Raw genomic sequence first — 18,687 nt, 5'->3', positions numbered from 1 at the left:
GGCAACTCCATCTTTTCAGTTGTTCAAACTGGAAATGTAGCAGTGAGTCATCCTGTATGTCTCTGTTTTTCACACTTCTCATCTAACTCACCGGGAAGTCTCACCATTTCCACTGCGGCCACCCTAGTCTAACTAACCCACAATCGCTTCTCACCTGGATCAGTGGGAACAGCCTTGTTGCAACCCCTCTCCTTGCTTCCACCACGTGCCTCCCTGCAGCCTATTCACAGGATAGCCGGAGTGCCCCCTTTCAGATGTTAATCAGATCCTGTCACTCCTCTGCTCAAAGCTCTCCACTGGCTTTTCATCTCCTTTGCCCTGACCTATAAGCCCCTTGATGACTGGGTGCCTTCCACCTCTGATCTTGTCATTGTCCTCTCCAACACCCACCAGCCCCCTTTATTGTGCTCAAACCCTCACACCAGGGCCTTCACACTTGCTGATCTCTTCGTCTGTCCACTTTATGTAAAATCACATCCCCATTGCTCTCCACTCTCTTGCCTAGCTTTTTTTTTCATGATGCTTATTCATTTATTTATTATCTTTTTCTTATACTCCCTCTCTCACTGCATCTCTATGCAAGCATCACCAGAGCACAATCCTTGCTTATTTTGTTCACAGTTATATTCTCAGCATCTCAGAATAGTGACTGACACATAGTAGGAGTTTAATAAATATTTTTTGAGTGAATGAATCATGTCACTCCATTGTTTAAACTTTTTATTGGATTCCAATAAAAAGTCTCTTCAAGATACATTTCAGTTCTCTAGTGGGATATGCAAGTTTCTTCATGAGCACAGCCCTCTTTGTTTCTCTGGTCTCATGTCCTGTCATTTCCTGATGTGCCACATGCAGATCCCCAAATGCACCAGGTTCTTCCAGACCTCTGTGCCTCCATCCAGGCTCTGCCCTCTCCTCCAAACACCCTTCCACCTCCCTTACCTTGACTCACAACTCAGCTCCATTCCTGTCTGTGTCAAAGTCAGAAGTCCTGGTAGCAGCCTTCTATGTTTTAAAACTCTATGATATTCCTGATCCTGCTCTATTCAATTGTCTCTTTATCTGGCTCCTCTACTAACTGTATCTCCCGTGAGTGAAAAAACAGGTCCTGTTCATTTAGGATTCTATAGTGCTAACACAATGCCTGCTACGTGATCTGTGCTTAATTAACATATGTGTTTCAAGGGGATGGAAAAAAGTATGAATAAATCAGTGACATAAGAATTACATTTTAATAGAGAATTGGCAGTTCTTAGTGTGACAGGGGAAGAGTAAAATAAAAGCTAAACAAGCAGTCAAGAGAATTTACATTTCAAATGTGTTTGGAGTCATGTATTATTGAAACAAATATGCTTATATAATTCATCGTTCCTGAGGATATCACAATAATAACGAGTGTTCTTAATGATCAGATGAATGATAACCTGAATAGGTGAAAGAGGACAATTATATTCACTGAGGCCTGGATGAGAAGGCAAGGGGACACAAACATTATAGGAAGCTCTTCATCTGCAGTGGTACCAAAGTAAATTGTGGGGCATTAAGGAGGTCAGGTTCACTTCCATAGAAAGGTTGGTGTAGCACTCCTTCATTCTGCAGCAGTGTGAGCTACATAGGACATTTTGCATCTCTGTGCAGAAGAAATTAATCATATGGCTTCAGACCCAATAAGTAACATCTCATGTCTCAAAACTGACTTCTGGGAATTGTTTGAAAATCTGCCCTCCAGATGAATGAAGTGGCTGTCCTGATATTTTCTCACCATCAGAGTCATCTTTGCCCTTGGGATTTCCATGACCTTTATCAATATCCCAGTGGAATGGTTTTCCATCGGGTTCGACTGGACCTGGATGCTGCTGTTCGGTGACATCCGACAGGGCATCTTCTATGCGATGCTTCTGTCCTTCTGGATCATCTTCTGTGGCGAGCACATGATGGTAAGAGCCCCTGCGAGGGACAGACGTCTGTACCAGCTGCTCCGTGCAGGCTGCCAAGCTGACACCTGCCCCCCTTTGCCTCTAGTCAGCAGTGGGTGAGACAGAATAAACTAGTAGTTACAAGTGGGAACTCTGGAGGCAGACCCCTCTGGTTCACATTCCTGCTTCACCACCTGCTGACCAGCTGAGTGGCTTTAGGCAAATGACATTATCACTCTGAATCTCAGGTCCCTCATCTATAAAATGGGATGTAAAGGCCTAATGCATGGGGTTTTTGTGCGAATTGAAAGAGAGAATGTGAGTAACTTAAGATAAACACACACATTCTAATGATTAGTATTATTTCTTGCCCTTGAGCTTGAGTTTTTTGTCTGCTGGCTTCTGCCCTGCTTGTCCTGTCCCCAGGAATACAGGTTAACCACCAGAGAATGTGGACCTGGCTCTTTCCAGCTGGCAATGTGTCCAGGTGGCCTAGTAACCCCTATTACTCGGAAATACAGACCTTCCTGGTCTCCTCAGTTTGCACAGACACCAAATCATATTTCAAGAGGGACTGAAGGTACCACGGTTTAAAATAAGAATGGTGTCGTCATCACATTGTGGCTAAGATGATACGCCAGCTGGAACTTGGTCTTCGTGTCAGGCACATGGGCTTCATGGCAGAGTGGACTGTTTTTAAATTCCATTATGGCTCAGTCATAAAAACCAGACCTCTGAAGTCCTGCCGCTCTTCCAGGAGAGCAGTGTGAGAGCAGAGAGAGAGACTTCTGCCTACCGCTAAACTGTCTACATTAGGGGGTCTTTCCCCATGAGGGGTCCTCCAGCAGAGATGCGCTAAGAATGAGGCCTCGGCATCAGGGCCTGGGAGTGGAGGGAACTTGGTCCAGCACCAGGAAGCCAGCCAAGGATTGTCCACAGGGAGCTGGTGTGGACTGACCCACCTGGGGCCCTGCCTGGAGGCTAAGATCATCTTTGCTTTCCCTTTTTTCTCATTCTACATTCCTTCCTTTTCTTTCTCTTGGTGTCTTTGTTGATCAAGGAGAATCATTGCTGGTTTTAATAAGGATGGGGAGGAAATATGCCTGTTTTCCTAACCATAAGAGACACACTTCACATATTTAAATGCTTTAATGTCTTTACTTTGTCTTCTGGGGATCAGTCACTTTTATAAACACAAGTTACAAGTCACATAGAAATTTAATTCAGAATGAGTTATTTTGTGGACCACAAAGTGTCCTCTGCCTGGGAGCTGAGGCCATTCTTTGTGTTCCCATGGCATCCTGTTCTTATTACTCTCAGAGCCCTTATGGCTGGGCTTTGTCATGTTCTGCATATGTGCCAGACTCCCCCACAGAGGTGAGTGCCTGAAGAAGAGATTTTCATCTTCTTTGTTCTCATACACCTAGAGTCTAGCATGGTGCTTGATACATAATAGGTGGTCAGCAGGTGTCCTTCGAATGCTGACTCCCCCATAGAATTGCTTGGTCTTCCTCTCCCCTCTATCTCCCTTCTCAATTTGGTTTTCCTCAGGATCAGCACGAGCGGAACCACATTGCAGGGTATTGGAAGCAAGTTGGACCCATTGCCGTTGGTTCCTTCTGCCTCTTCATATTTGACATGTGTGAGAGGTGAGCAGGTGTTTGTGGGTCACTGAGCCAAACTGTGCATCACCATGCCCACTCCTGTCACTTTAGGAGGAGTGTTGGAAAAGGAGAATGGTGGTCGGGAACCTTTGGTATGGAAGCCCCGGACGTGGTCACATTCTCAGACAAGGTCTGGGATCAAATCAAATGCACAGCTCTTTACAGTTGCAAAATGTTTGGGCTGATGTATTCTACAAGCTTCATTTCTCTTTAGGATCTCTGTAATGTTTTTTAGCCTAAATACAGCCCTCACCCCTGCAGCTGAAAAGCTAAGAATACGTGAAAAGGAAAGTTCCCGTTTGCCTTTGTATTAATTTGTCTTGCCTTTCCATCTCATTTTCTTTGTAGAGGGGTACAACTCACGAATCCCTTCTACAGTATCTGGACTACAGATGTTGGAACAGAGCTGGCCGTATCCTTCCTTGATGGGTTCAGGGTTTTATTTCTTCCCCTAGCCACCCAGTCCCCAAGATCGTTTTCTCTAAGGCTCTGCTGATGCTCCCCATATGTACTCAGCCAGGGCTTTGATTCTCAGGCCAATTATAACAGCACAATTAAGGCTGATAATAAGAATTACTGCTTGCTTTCAAGCCTGGGTGACAGCAGGCAAAATGAGAAGGTCGCAGCCCATCTTCACAGCAGAGGGATCCGAGTTTCTGGGCTTACTGCAGCCTGTCTGAATTATCCGTTATACACTGTTTACTGCAGACTGAAGCATGACTAGCTTTTCCCTGGAGCCATGGAGGTTCATCTCTGGGCCCCTGTGGGAGAGTCTGTTTCTGAAATTGCCTATGTGCGAGACTTCTTACAGTGACCTTGGTGTGCTGGCAGATCACACTGCTGCTATTCATTCCTGAGACCAAGTGGAGATAAGGCTAAGGTGATTAGTTCCAGAGGAGTCGCCGAGGCTTCTGGTTGGTTGGCATAAACGCTAAGTCTTCTTCAGGAAGCAGAAGTGACAGTCTTAGCTTATCCCTTTTAGGATGCTGGATTTAAATATTTTATCTTCTGGAATAGTATGTGAAATGCTCTTGGGAGAAAAAGACTGCTCTGGAGTGGAGAGAAAGGCCTGGGTTGTATTCTTCCTTGATGGCTCATATCTTGCCGTGTGCTAAGGACTATGCTTTGTCTTGCCACGATGTCTATATTGGTTTCTTAGTGTCACAAGAACATTGTGAGCAAACTAAATCTGTAGTATCATTACCTCAAAGATGAGAGAGAAGCTCTACCCTTCCTCCATTATGCCACCACCAAATGTTAGCTGCACAACAAGGAGAATGTTTATAATGTTAAATCTAGTTCAACTTTTTAATTTTATAAAATGATGGAGTGAGTTAAATTTCAAGTCCTGCAGAAAATAACTATATTCCCTTCATCCCAGGATACTGTTCATTATAGGAAAGAAGGCGAAACTGCATGAGATATTATATTATTTAATGAAATATGCATGGCAAGTTCACACTTATTAAATGCTTTTAAAAATAGACAATTTGGGCCAGGTGTGGTGGCTCATGCCTGTAATCCCAGCACTTTGGGAGGCTGAGGCCAGCGGATCACCTGAGCTTGGGAGTTCAAGACCAGCCTGACCAACATGGATAAACTCCGTCTCTATTAAAAATATAAAATTAGCCAGGTGTGGTGGCGCAAGCCCGTAATCCCAGCTACTTGGGAGGCTGAGGCAGGAGAATCGCTTGAACCCAGGAGGAGGAGGTTGTGGTGAGCCGAGATTGTGCCATTGTACTCCAGCCTAGGCAACAAAAGCAAAACTCTGTCTCAAAAAAAAAAAAAAGGCAATTTGGGCAGAGTTGTTGTAGTGGAAAGGGGTTGGAATCAGGTCACCTGCCTTCAAGGCAGCTCACACTACCCCAGGCCTTGGTGGTTCTCAGATTGACTCTAATGGCAGGTCAGCCCCCCTAGTGGGTCTCAAGTATACTGGCAGCAACCCAAACTCCCATCTGTGCCATGTGTCCTTCAATCCCCATTCTGTTGGACAAGACTTTCTGTGGTGACAGAAGACTGCAAGTGGTCCTTCTTCCCTGGTTTCACTTTAAGACCTTCAAGCCCATGCCCAGGGCCCCTGCACTGAGCTCCCATGTATCTCCTCTTCAATTATGCCAGAGCATCTCATTCTTATAAAACTCCAAGGACGAGCCCAGTGGTTTCCAAACATAGTCATACTTGATGTCCTAGCCCCGGAAAATCTGATTCCATATATCTAGGGAGGAAGCTGGGGATCTACATTTGAACTCTTCTGGTGATTTTAATGTGGTTTTTCATCTGATCCATAGTGACCAATATATGCTTTATTAGTGCTTTTCAAATTTATTGTGTATACGAATCTCCTGGGGACCTGGTTAAAAGGCAGATTCTGATTCCTTAGGTCTGTGGTAGGGCCCAGATTCTTCATTTCTAACAAGCAAGACACCATTTCTTTTCTTACTTGGTTTAGAAAGCAATATTGAACACCTCCCTCTGTGGTACTATTGTGTCAAGAAACCTATCACTGGCATTAGAATGTCAGGTTTTAATAATTTATCCCCTTGAAAATTTCCTATGTATTTGGAGACAAAACAAGTATTGCCAACAGACCTGGGGAGAAGTGCCTGGGCCCGCTCAGCTTGGCCTTGGCTAGCCCGTTGTTTCCTTTACTGGACACTACCAGATGGCCTTCATCATCGTGGCTGGAATCTGCCTCTGCCTCTACTTCCTGTTTCTATGCTTCATGGTATTTCAGGTGTTTCGGAACATCAGTGGGAAGCAGTCCAGCCTGCCAGCTATGAGCAAAGTCCGGCGGCTACACTATGAGGTGGGCAGATTGCTTGGCTCGTTCTGGAACTGGTGCTTGCTTATCTTTCCGCTTGATGTGTAAACACACACACCCCAGAGACAGAAAGCTTTAACTTTGAAATACACATTGAGAGATTCTCATGTAGGATCTCTGGGCAAACTTAGAGGCCAAATCTTACTCTGAGAAGCATCTAGCTGGCCTGTCTAAATCTTGGCATTTTCTGTGGTACAAATGTGTTTCCATTTCCAATAAGGAGTAAACTTGTTCAGCCAGTTCTTCAGCTTGGTGATGGAATGTAGGTACATACTAGATGGGAGATTGGACTATGGCAGAACTGGGATTTGGTTGGGATGAGGCTTTAGTCAAAGTTCTGTCCCAAAATCAACCCTGTCCTGTAACTAAACAGGGTTTAGTCTAGGTGATCTGATTTCCAGACTCTTAACAGGCCACATTCCCCTAAAATATCCAGCAGATGCTCAGACAGTTCAGTAATCTCTGTTTATAGATTATGTTCCTCATTCAAGAGAAACACTTAACATCCTCAAATCCCCAATGCAAGCAACACATCCTTGATTTATCAGGGATCCCTTGGGTTCATGCCTAAGTGGCTGTCCTTGGAGAAACAAGCCTGATTCCTGTATGAAAAGAGAAGCAGAAACTACAGAACCTCAGAGTTTTTATATGCAGTAGATCTTACACATAAGAGCCCCTGAATAATAGGCCTCCCTCCTTGAAACACAGGTTCTCTTAAATCCTGCTCTCAGGAAACCACAGGCACTTTCTAAGGCTTGCCTGTCTCCAGAGCTGGAGTGACATGAGAAAATTCAACCAAATCCACTTCATGTTGATTAATATGCACATTTCTTTTTGTTCACTGGAGCAGAATTTTATTACAACCACAGAAAACTTGGATTTGGTAACTTTGAACCCTTGCAGAGAAGCATAACCAGCTTAGCAGGGAAATTAGCAGCCTCACGACGTGTTGTGAATATAATTTCCCAGGCTCTTGTATCACTGCTTTATGAGTGATAAGAACATAGGAAATATTTGACCCAAGAAATTTTCAGCCACACTCACCTCTGCAGAAGAAATATTACTATGGGAAATCATTTTATTGTCATTCTTAGGGATTTGGTTTTACAGATTTCTTTAAGCTTTTTATAGATTTATATAGTGAGAAAAGGATTGGTAGCTGATGGAGTATTAAACTACTCTTTCTTTTCTAATAGGGGCTAATTTTTAGGTTCAAGTTCCTTATGCTTATCACCTTGGCCTGCGCTGCCATGACTGTCATCTTCTTCATCGTTAGTCAGGTAAGTGGACCCTGAGATGTCAAGGTGAGAATGTCTCTGCAGAGGTCCCTCTACCTTGCACAGAAATTTGATAGAGCTACTGAGGAAAGGGGCAGAGAGGTCATAATTCTGGACAGCTGGTCAAGCCATATTTTTCTGGGTCTTGATATCACCTGGCCAAATGGACTAAATTTTCTCTTTCCATAAAACCTTGTAGGAGATAAAATTTCTAAATAAATTAAAAGCCTACAGCCAACTTGAAGGGCACATATTTTATTTACTTATGAGAATAAACTTATCAAGCCCTGTAGCACAACACTAAAGCGTAAATTTGACTCTATTTTTATCTAGCATTAACATAGATGCTTATACAATCCATCAGCTATTCCTTGTAATAATTATATTGCCACTTAAATATGAAACGTAATTCAGAAGTCCCTTTGATAGCATCTTGTCTTTTTACTGGTTATTTCCAAAACTCAAAATTTTGCTATACTTGAAAATCTCAACAATGATAATAATTTAAAAATATTCATAACTTGTTTTGAAGGGTGGGAAGTACTCTTGAAGTCTAATTTATCTATTATTCATTTGAGCATCACAGAAATCCTGCACGGTAAGTAGGGCAGGAATTGTTATCCTAGATTGCCAGAATATGATATCTAATAGCTTTGGAGAAAGTTTTCATTAATGCTGTTTTCTAGCTGGATGGATTACTTAACAGTTCTAAGGTTTAGTTTTCTTATCTGCAAAATAAATATAACAGTAGACCCACAGAAGGCTGCTGTAATGATCACATGAAGTAATATTTACAAAGAGGGATGCATTCTGAGAAATGCATCATTATGTGAGTTCCTCATTAAGGGAACATCGTAGAGTGTACTTACACAAACCTAGATGGTATCGCTTGCTACATACCTAGGCCATATGGTGTAACCTATTGCTCCTAGGCTACTAACCTGTACGGCATGTTCCTCTACTGACCACTGCAGGCAATTGTAACACAATGGTAAGTATTTGTATATTTCAAACATATCTAAACATAGAAAAATACAGAAAAAATATGGTGTTATAATCTTACGGGACCACCATCATGTATGTGGTCTGTTGTTGACTAAACCATCATTGTGGCAACCAAATGTAATTAGCAGAGCACCTGGCACATTGTAAGCATGAATAGTTGTGTTCTTATGAATAGCAAGAAGGTTGAATGTCTTTCTTGTCAAAGGACGTGCAATAAGTTAAGAGATCAGAACCCAGTCCATCTGACTCTTTTGCCAGTGCTTTGTCATTTAGCCAAAATGGAGGATTTCAGCAGTGCAGATAGTCTCTTAGGACATGACTTGCTCCATTCTGCTAGGAAGTTTCCCTAGTACAGGGACTCCTAACCATTTTTGTATATGGACCCCTATAGCAACCTGATGAAGGCTACGAGTCTCCTCTTAGAATGTTTTCTAATAAGTAAAATAAAATACTTTGAATTTCAAAGGGAATCATCTCTATATATTATATGTAATATATATTTACAGTAAAACATGCTACAGGTATATTACAGATTTATATCTACAACTGTAATTGACGTGAAAATATGATTCCTATTGAGAAAATCACAGTAGTGCTAACACTATCGGGATTTTTCTGCATCTGTAATTGAAGTAAACATTATCTTTCAGTTAGAGACTAGTGAAAATAAAGATACCATTTTTTCTATTCTAGTTTATGGACCCCTTAAATTCTATCCAAGGACACCCAAGGGGACCCCAAGTTTGGAGCCTCTAGAGCCCTGTTGTTGGCTGTGCCACTGGGGAGTGTTAGCATTGCTAGCTCCACTGAGGTTGAAATGAACATGGAAAACATAAAACTGATATACATATATGTCTTTGTAAGTTCTGTTCGCCACATCTGCTTTGACCTATAACACTGCCGGGTTTGTATCAGGTTGTCTGTTTATAAAACCTTGGAAACTTCGCTTTCCACTCCACTCTGAAAGAGTTTTTTATTCTACCAGCTAAGGCTCAAACATCCATATTCCAACAAGAGTGTCTGAGGCCTGACTTCTCCCGTGGCTGTTCCCTCCTATGACAAAAATGCTTTTCAGTTCCTCCAGTCCCTCCGTAGTGCACAGTGGCACTTGACACAGCCAGGTCTGCAAGGCTGAGAGGGCACGGAGCACTTCCTTGGAGAAACAGAATCTCAAGGAAGATGGGTTGAGACATAAAAGGCAATTTCAAGATATGTTTTCAGGAAGGCAGAAAGAAGGGTGCTTTTGGTCCTAAGGCCACACACAGGTCCTTATGCCAATTTGGGAAGCTGACGTCATTCTCCCCACACTGCCTCATGTATGTCTTACCTCTGTGGGGAGTGCCTTCCACCTGAAGTCAAGAAGGGCTGGTCCCTGAAGCAGCTGCGTGTTGCCAGGATTTAACCTTGTACATGGTTTAATTAGTGTACTTCTTACAGCAAAGGAAGCCATCTTCCAAGGAGCATAGTTTGTGGCTTTTCTTTGGAGAAAAAGATTAATATTCTATTGCCTCAGTATTTTCTAATACAGCTTCAGCCTGTGGCTGGCTTTTTATATCTGCTGCGACAGTCGGCCCGGAGTGGATTTCAACTCTAAGGGGGTAGCAATGAGGCCTTTTGAATTCCATTAGCTCCTCACATTCCTCCTGCTGGGTTTTTTTTTTAAAGATTTATTTATAGACATCTAAGACGTTTTCCGGCATAACTCTCAGTGTCCCAGGTACTGTATTAATATAGTCATCAGAGGATTTATTTTTTAATGTCATTTTGGAATGTCAGAGCAATGAGCTCACCTGAAAGGAAACCTATTGGGTAACTTTTTGAAATGGATCCCAGCCTTAGGTAAAAGGAATGTATTAAAACCCCCATTATACTCTCGGGCTTGCTGTGGGAGAGCTTGCATTTAAGCCTCATGAAATATAATGCGAGGGGATCTCGCCAGGATATTGAAGCTCGGAGGCCAGGAATGAAAGGCGACGGGAAGCTGTGGAATGCAGTGACCTTGAGGCTTTGTAGCTGGGTACTGAGGTGCAGTCTTTTAATGCCTGCCATTTTAATGGCCTCAGTCATAGCAACCAAGAGATGGTACATCGCAGTCTGGTATTTCAGCCCCTTCCCTCTGGAAAATAAAGAGGTGTTCCATTTAGAGGTGGCGGCAGTAGGGAACAGAAGTGCAGTGCAGGGGAGAAGGTCACCGACCTTCATTAAGGGGACCCCCAGGTGCCTGACATTCAGGTCAAGCCACATGCAGCAAACTCCCAGAGAGCCTGTCCCCAGCTCTTTTGTGTGTGTGTGATCACTTCATTCTGTTACTTACAGAGGAAATGTTTCCGGTAAGAGAGCCTGGGTCTGGGATTTGGAAATCTTGTTGTTAAGTGGAATGTTGGTTGTCAAGACTACTGGGTGTAAAGGGATTTGACCTTCACTTGGCTCCAGGGGTATAATTGGGTGGTTTCACACAAAAGTAAATTGTTCAAATGTAAAATCAGGAAAAACAGGGACTTTTAGAAAGAAGACTTACGCAGAGGGTGAGATTTGGGAATTTTTTTGGTGGGGGAGTTTTGGCGGAGGGGGGCTGGGGCTACCTGATTTTTCTCTCAAAGTTAAAAGGGGGAGACTGTTACCTCCGCCTTGGCATTAGTATGATTTTGGATTCACAAGGCCTGCTCTGTTGAGGCCGCTTATTGTGGTACATATTGGTGGGAATGTGCTCAGAGCTGAGGATGTCTCAGGCATGAATAATTGGGAGAGGAGAGGGAAAAACAAGCTAGCCATCAAAGTGTAGAGTTACACTATCTATACCGTTTATTTCTGCAGTTCAGCTCTTTGCCCACGGCAGGAAACACCACATTTACAGATTGCACATTAAGTAGGATGTGTAGTTCTGCAATTCCACTCTAAACAATGTGTCCCAGAGCAAGTATGAGATGGGAGCAGGAGTCTGATGTTTCCTGTCAGGCTTAGTGTGTGCAAAGGCATACTATGGGCATCTCATTCCAGTGGTTCTACTGTAAGTTTTTAATTTTGTTTTATATCCAATTTATTTATACCATATGTTACTATGTCCATGCTATACAGATCTGAATATACAAACCTGTGTGTGTATGTTGTATTAGTAAGGTACATTATGGGCAATGAAGTGAATTTCAGAAGGAAATTTGACCTTACACAGTCGTTGCCTCATGTGCTACCTTCAGAGCAGGTGCTACCTTGAGAGATCAACCCCTGTTTAAGATAACATTCCTACCTTTGTGTTGTATAATGGTTAAGAATACCTTCTTTTGGAGTCAGAGCCATGACTCTCTGGCTGAGCAATCTTGGGCAAGATACTACATCTTTCTGTGCCACAGTTTACCCATGTGTTGAATGGAAACATTACCTACCTACCTACCTCACAGCATCGTTAATAAGACTAAATAATGTATTTCATGTAAAAGGTTTAGTATTGTATCTGGCACATCATTAGCATTGAATAAATATGCTTATCCTTGTTATGAATACAAAAGAATCTTAGCTTTGCTAATATTTGTATTAACCACTTATTTTAAATAAATATAACAGAAAGCAATATTTTAAATGAATAACACTTGTCACATATTGGCATCTCCTCTCACTTTTAAATTCAATTATGATGACTTGCTGTGGACTGCAATACTTTCTCTTTACTTTTAAGTCAAATACTTATTAAGAGTGGTTGTTTCCATCTCCACTTTCTACCTCCATGTATTTGTCCTGGAGTCCCTACACATGCCTGTACTTTACCTCTGTTCATTCAACATACGTCTACTGAGCACCACTGAGTACCAGGCACACAGGTTGGTGTTTCCTTAGATGGGTCAGTCATGTCAATCCTAGCAAGAATCAATGTCACTAAAATTGTCAATACTGAGTATTTCCAACTTCTGTCACAGGAAGTAGGGTCTCTTACTGGCCCTTCCCTGAGCTGAAGAGTCCACTGCCTTAACAGAGTAGAAAAGCTGCCATATTGCCATATTCTCTCTTGTAGCTAGGAAGGATGGCAGCCTAGCCTCCCTCCTTCATCACATACAGAAGAGTTCTCTGTGTTATGACAGCAGGTACGTGTATTTCTGGAAACTATCTTAATGCTTTCATTTCCATTATATGCAGTAAAAATCATAAGATGCTCTAAGTAATATAGTTTTTATAAAGTTAGCATATTCTGCACTTAAAAGTAAGAAGAGCGACATTTGGAGACATTTCTAAGAAGTCCTAAGTAGCTTGAATGCTGGTACATTGTCCTAAAATTAGTAATGGTTATGAAATCCTTCTTTGCCAAAAAATACTTCTGGGCATTTTACATAAAATGCATTATTTTCCAAAATAAATAAGAGTTCATAATGGTGGTTTGTTTATGAGTCACAAAAAGTGAAGAATTATGTGTCACCAAGGCCAAACTAAAACTGCCGAGTCTATAATTGGTTAATGTGGTTAACTGACACTCCTGGTCTTTCAGAAGAAAATACCTATACTTAGACCTTAATTTGGCCTAGGGCCCCAAATGGGTTATGGATTCTACAGAAGATAATGAACACAGACCCACTGTATCATAAACAGGCAATGAAATCCACCTGCTTGTGAAAGTTCTTAACATTTCAATCCAGCCTGCCATCTTACAATTTAAAAGTGATTCCTAGAGAAAGTTTATACAATGCAGCCTCATTCGGCTGTCAAAGGAACATTTATCCAGTACTTTCTTCTATTTCCATTTTAAGTGTCCTGTAGTAAGCAGAAGTGGTCAAAATCATTTCATTTGTGTCAGAGCTGGGCACAAATTAGTCACCCAGCTCAGCAGCTCTGTTGACAGTTCTTAGTGTAATCCATATATCTTTAGGCAGCCCTTAAGACAATTACCAAATCATTAACACAGACAAAAACAGCTTCAAAACATCTCTTGCAGAATTTCAAAGCATATGAAAGCTTCATAATTATCTTCATGAGTGGCTTACTTCGAGTGATGTTATAGGAATAACTAATATTTACTGGGTGTTTACTGTATGCCAGGCAGTTTCTAGAAATATTTTTCTTAATTCTCTTCAATAACCTGTAAGCTTTTATTTTACACTTACGGACACTGAAGTTCTGAAGTTTGGAGTCTTCATCTTGTCTTACATTAAGCAGAGTGAATGGTAGACACTGGATTTGAAATAATCTATGGTGCATCAGGTCCTAAAGACATGGCAGCAAAGAGAACTGGTCTCTGCCTGCAGGGAATTGACATCTAGCTGGGAAGACAGACAGCAGAGGAGGAATTAAAACTGTGAATAAGTGATGGGCTCAAACACAGTTTGTTTAACTTAGGGATAGCAATGAATTGCTGTTAGGAAGAGACACTCCCTAGGTGATACTAATGTGTAGCCAAGGTAAGGACCACTGTGCCTGACACATAGCTAGAGAACCTTCAGTTGACCTTAATTTTTACTGAAATGATTCAGATTAAAATATGGAGTCTTACATGGCCCTTCATGTTTCCCATATGTAGAAGAGACTTGGTTTTCATGTTGGCTGGTTCCTTTATTGGTGTTATGTTTCTTCTGTTTCTTCTCTGTTTCAATTGAATGTCACCATCCTTTCTCCGTAGGTAACGGAAGGCCATTGGAAATGGGGCGGCGTCACAGTCCAAGTGAACAGTGCCTTTTTCACGGGCATCTATGGGATGTGGAACCTGTATGTCTTTGCTCTGATGTTCTTGTATGCACCGTCACATAAAAACTATGGAGAAGACCAGTCCAATGGTGAGTTTCTGTCTCTTTAGAACAGCTTAAGTCAGGATAAATAGGCTTCTGTCTTTACGAGATTTAAGTGGCTAAAGCTCTGAGATTTCCAGTGAAGCTTTCCCTCCAAGTATACTCCTCGCACTGGGAGACAGTGAATGAGCACCCAGGGGACTCAGGGCCATAAGACAAAAAGCCCACACAAGCCAGATCTTTAAGTCCTCATTTTAAAATCTCTAAAATACATTGAGAATATTGCATGCTAGTTTAAATATGTCTTGATTTTAGTACAAGAGTCAAATTTGCTTTCTTCACATTTTTGAGCACAATTGACTATTGGAAACTATGCCATGTTTATTCCTCCCATTTGAGAAGCAGAATCCTAAGATACCAGGTGGAGGGAGTCTGGGCCCTGAGAGCTGAAGATGGAACAGGCTTCATTTTTCTTCTGCCCATTTTTCTTCAAGGTGATTTTTTGATGTATGTCTAAACCAATAGCTATTCTCCTGTCCCCAGAATCTTCCTGTCCTTTAGTGCTGGTGTGTGCTGCCTTTTTATATCTTATAATCACGGAGCACTGAGACGTGGATGCTGCAAGTAGCCTTAGAGAATCCAGTCATTTTATAGATAAAGAAACTGAGGCCTAGAGAAGGGAAGCTCTTGCTCAAGGTTTCTTCACTAGCCACAGCAGACAGAAATGATTAACACCGTCTAGGCCAGTGCTGTTAACAGGTAACAGGTGGCCTGATAAACAACTGATCTAGTAGATGCTTTTTCTGTTTGGCTTCAGCCTTATTCCTCATTCCTTCTCTTTTTACACCTGCTTTACTCTACCCATGCACTTGCTATTCCCCAAACATAGGAAGCCCTTTCTCAAATTAGTGCTCTAGTGCCTTTCACTCTGCCTTGCAGTGGAAACCGGGGTAGCAGCCCCCCAGAGCCAAAGGTTGACCTCACTTTTAGGAAGTACTCAGTGAGTGTGTGTTGCATGAGTGGACTGCACATTCTACCTCCATCTGGGACTAATGAAACTCTACTCTTCTTTTGGGCCCAGTCAAAATGCAGCATCTTCTTTAACACCTATTCCCAATCACCCCAATTAGAATCCAGCAAATGACATTCAATGGAATATTGTCTCTATGATATGTTGATAAATTTAGGTAGTCAAACATGCTTAAGAATGATTGAGTTGATCGGCACTAATAAGACTTTACACTGCAATATATGTTAATGCCTTTAGTACATTAATTTATACTGTCAGTCTTTATAAAGCGGAGGGCAGTAACAGCATTTTCCAGAATTATTAGATCATTTGGCCCTGGCACCCTTTCTTCAGGCAGTGTATCTCTTGAAACTGTTGTCCTAAGGAATATGCCTAGGGGATCGTGAGTTTACTTTCCACATGACATTCACTGTGTAGAGGTGGCAGATGAGTCGTCTGTGCCTTTATGCTCCTGCTGGATCATCGACTCCTTCAGGGCAAGGACTAGTTCTTAAGGATACTTTTAAAATGTTGAGTGAATTAATGCTTTAGAAGTAAGAGTTCTAGATTAGCCTTCAGTGATCTTGTGGGGAGAAGGGATGGGGGTAGTAACTTGAGAGATGAGATGAAGAGGAGCAGGAGAAGAAGGCATCTGTGCTGGGGGTCAAGGGACGTTGAGTGGTCTCAGCCACCGTCTGTCTTCATCCTATATTTTCCATATCCATGTGAGAGCATGCTGGACATGAGTTTCCCTCACCCCTTGACCTCTTTGGAGTAGACATATTGTCATAATCAGTTTCAAACCCATCTCTGGTCTGAGGTGAGAATACAGAACATTTACTTACCTACCCCCTGCCCAACTTTGATTTGACTGACTGTTTTGCTAGAAGGCTTGTGAGCTAGGCAGCCTTCTTCCTTTCCATTTCTAGTAAAAACACCACTCGGTGTTTTTACACTGCCGGGCTTGTGGACAAGAATCTTGATTTCATTCCATGGTCATCCTGTGGGACATTGGAGGAAACCATGTGGCCTTGTCCTTGATGTGAGTAGGTAGAGTTTCTACCTTCCAGAGAAATACCACTTAAAGCAATGGCTGGCCTTCTGGATGATGGAATGATAATACCAGTGGGAAATAATGATCAAGTATTGACTGTGTGCTACAGCACTTTATGTACATAAATTCTTTTGCTTGTTTTTATTGTGTGACTGCTGGCAAACCACTTAACCCTCTGTGTACCACTGCTCCCAAATGTAAGTGATCTCCTAAAGTCCTTTTGAACTATGAATTTCTATGGTTAGGCTGTGTGCAATGGCTCACACCTGTAGTCCTAGCACTTTGGGAGGCCAAGGCTGGAGGATTTCTTGAGCCCAGAAGTTTGAGACCAGCCTAGGCAACATAGTGAAACCCCGTCTCTACAAAAACAAAACAAAACAAAAAACAAAAAAGTCAGGCATGGTGGTGTGCACCTGTAGTTCCAGATATTCAGGAGGCTGAGGCAGAAGGATCCCTTGAGCTCAAGGGGTTTGAGGCTGCAGTAAGCCATGATTGCACCACTGTACTCTAGCCGCCTAGGTGATAGAGGAGGCCCTGTCTCAAAAAAAAAAAAAAAAAAAAAAAGAAAAGAAAATCCACGGTTGTCCTTCTTCCTATTAGCAGGGAAGGGGCAGAAGAACACCCCTTGCCACTAATTGGCAGCCTGGGGGTGATATTTGTCATAGGTGAGGGATTTCCAAACATTGGTGAGAATGTGTCCACCCTACACAGTAGCTGCTCTCCTAGGCTTGAAATGTTGTAGTTGAGAAAAGCACTTGACTCTCCCTCATCAGAGTTTTTCACTGAAGACAGCTTGATCTGTAATTTCATGGAAAACTTGCCAATAATTCTCAACAAGAGGTCATATCCCCTGAATCCATTGCTAAGGGGGTGTTTTTAAATGTTCATAGTTGTTTTGGTTGGTCACTATAACTGGGATATGCCTTTGACATTTAGTGTCCAGATTCTAGGGGGTGCTATTAAATGTTGTTCAATAGGCAAAAAGGACTCATCATAAAGAAATATCCTGCCTGAAATGCCAAGTAGAACCTCTGTTAAAAAACATTCTTCAAGCAGTTTAGTGGGCAAACTCTCTGGGGACCATATGCTCATCCTAAACACAGAAGTCGTAAGATTTAGCAGTTCTCCTTTGGTAACATGATCATCTGTGACTTCCCAGCACCCCCGTGAGCCCCTGGCAGCTTGTGAGCCCTTCCCTTTCCTGCATGGTGCTGTGACCTTGTGCATTTGGAAGGGGTCTCTTCCATGTTGGGCACTCTGCTCACTTTTCTTCTCTATTTTGTTTCACTTTTCATCTCTTCATCTGCCACCAGATCACACAATGTATCTTAGAAATTTCAGAGCGTTTGCCAAGATTTCGAAGTTCCTTGGAAAGACCTGGTTTGGAATAGTATGTGGAAACCTCAAAGATGAACTCTTGCAAGGAAGGATACATGTGTCTTTACATTTCTTTGAGTCTCTGGATGGCATTCCTTCTCCACCTCCAGCATTCCCACGCTCTTTTTCCATTTTCATGGGAAGCTTTTATTTTTAAGTTGGCTTTGGCCTTTCCCACGCTATTTCTTTCTCTCCTTTGCTTTGAAGCTTCAGAGCTAGGAATTCAGATCTCTTGGTACAGAGAGTGAATCCCAGGTGTGTGGGGCTTCAGCCTTCGTTAGATGGATCCTGGACGGAGCACAGACAAGCAGTTTCTGATACCAAAGGCAATAAGAAAAGGGAAAGAATCTTTGATGGAGGTTGTTTGGTATGTGAGTTGGAGGGCCATGCCAAGTGTCAGGAGGAAGTAGAAGTGGGTAGGAAGGAAATGGAATCATTGAGCATTTCACGATAGACTTTTTCTTCTCTCTTTTGGTCATAGAGTGGACAGAGAAGAACAAAGTGGGCCACAGGTTCAAGACAAGATCACTTTCCAAAGAGCATTTTCTCGTGTATTTCTGTTTCTCTTTCATAGTGTGGATCAGAAAGTGACCCTTTACAAATGAGCCACTGAGCCCCTCAGTACTTAGCTCACACATCATACCTTAATTCCTTAGTACTTAGCCTTTGCCATCTTGAATAAGATGGAGTGAAGCTCAAAGGAGTGGCAGAAACCTAGTCCTTGCTCTCAAGGAGGCTTCAGCCTGGTCTGGGGTACAAGATTTCCTCATCTACCTCTTGAAAGGTGGCAGGACAACTCCACGCTGGAGTGTTTGCACCAGCAGATAGGTGCTGTGGGAGTGTGGTGCCACATTCTTTACAG

The 18,687-nt window shown here is 42.4% G+C and overlaps 1 protein-coding gene across 3 annotated transcripts in view; it reads left to right on the top strand.

The window, feature by feature from the left end:
- Window positions 1-18,687, top strand: part of WLS (wntless Wnt ligand secretion mediator) — a 134,329-nt gene that overhangs the window by 80,579 nt on the left and 35,063 nt on the right. For all 3 annotated transcript variants that reach the window (XM_025377877.1, XM_025377888.1, XM_025377895.1), the window contains 6 exons: window positions 1,769-1,937; window positions 3,468-3,565; window positions 3,929-3,992; window positions 6,243-6,386; window positions 7,598-7,681; window positions 14,280-14,433. In XM_025377877.1, coding sequence (XP_025233662.1) covers window positions 1,769-1,937; window positions 3,468-3,565; window positions 3,929-3,992; window positions 6,243-6,386; window positions 7,598-7,681; window positions 14,280-14,433 — 713 coding nt within the window. The remainder of the gene's footprint in view (window positions 1-1,768; window positions 1,938-3,467; window positions 3,566-3,928; window positions 3,993-6,242; window positions 6,387-7,597; window positions 7,682-14,279; window positions 14,434-18,687) is intronic.

Source organism: Theropithecus gelada, chromosome 1 (assembly GCF_003255815.1).
Source record: "Theropithecus gelada isolate Dixy chromosome 1, Tgel_1.0, whole genome shotgun sequence".
In the NCBI taxonomy this organism is placed as follows: Eukaryota; Metazoa; Chordata; class Mammalia; order Primates; family Cercopithecidae; genus Theropithecus; species Theropithecus gelada.
This window is presented reverse-complemented; position numbering and strand designations above follow the sequence as displayed.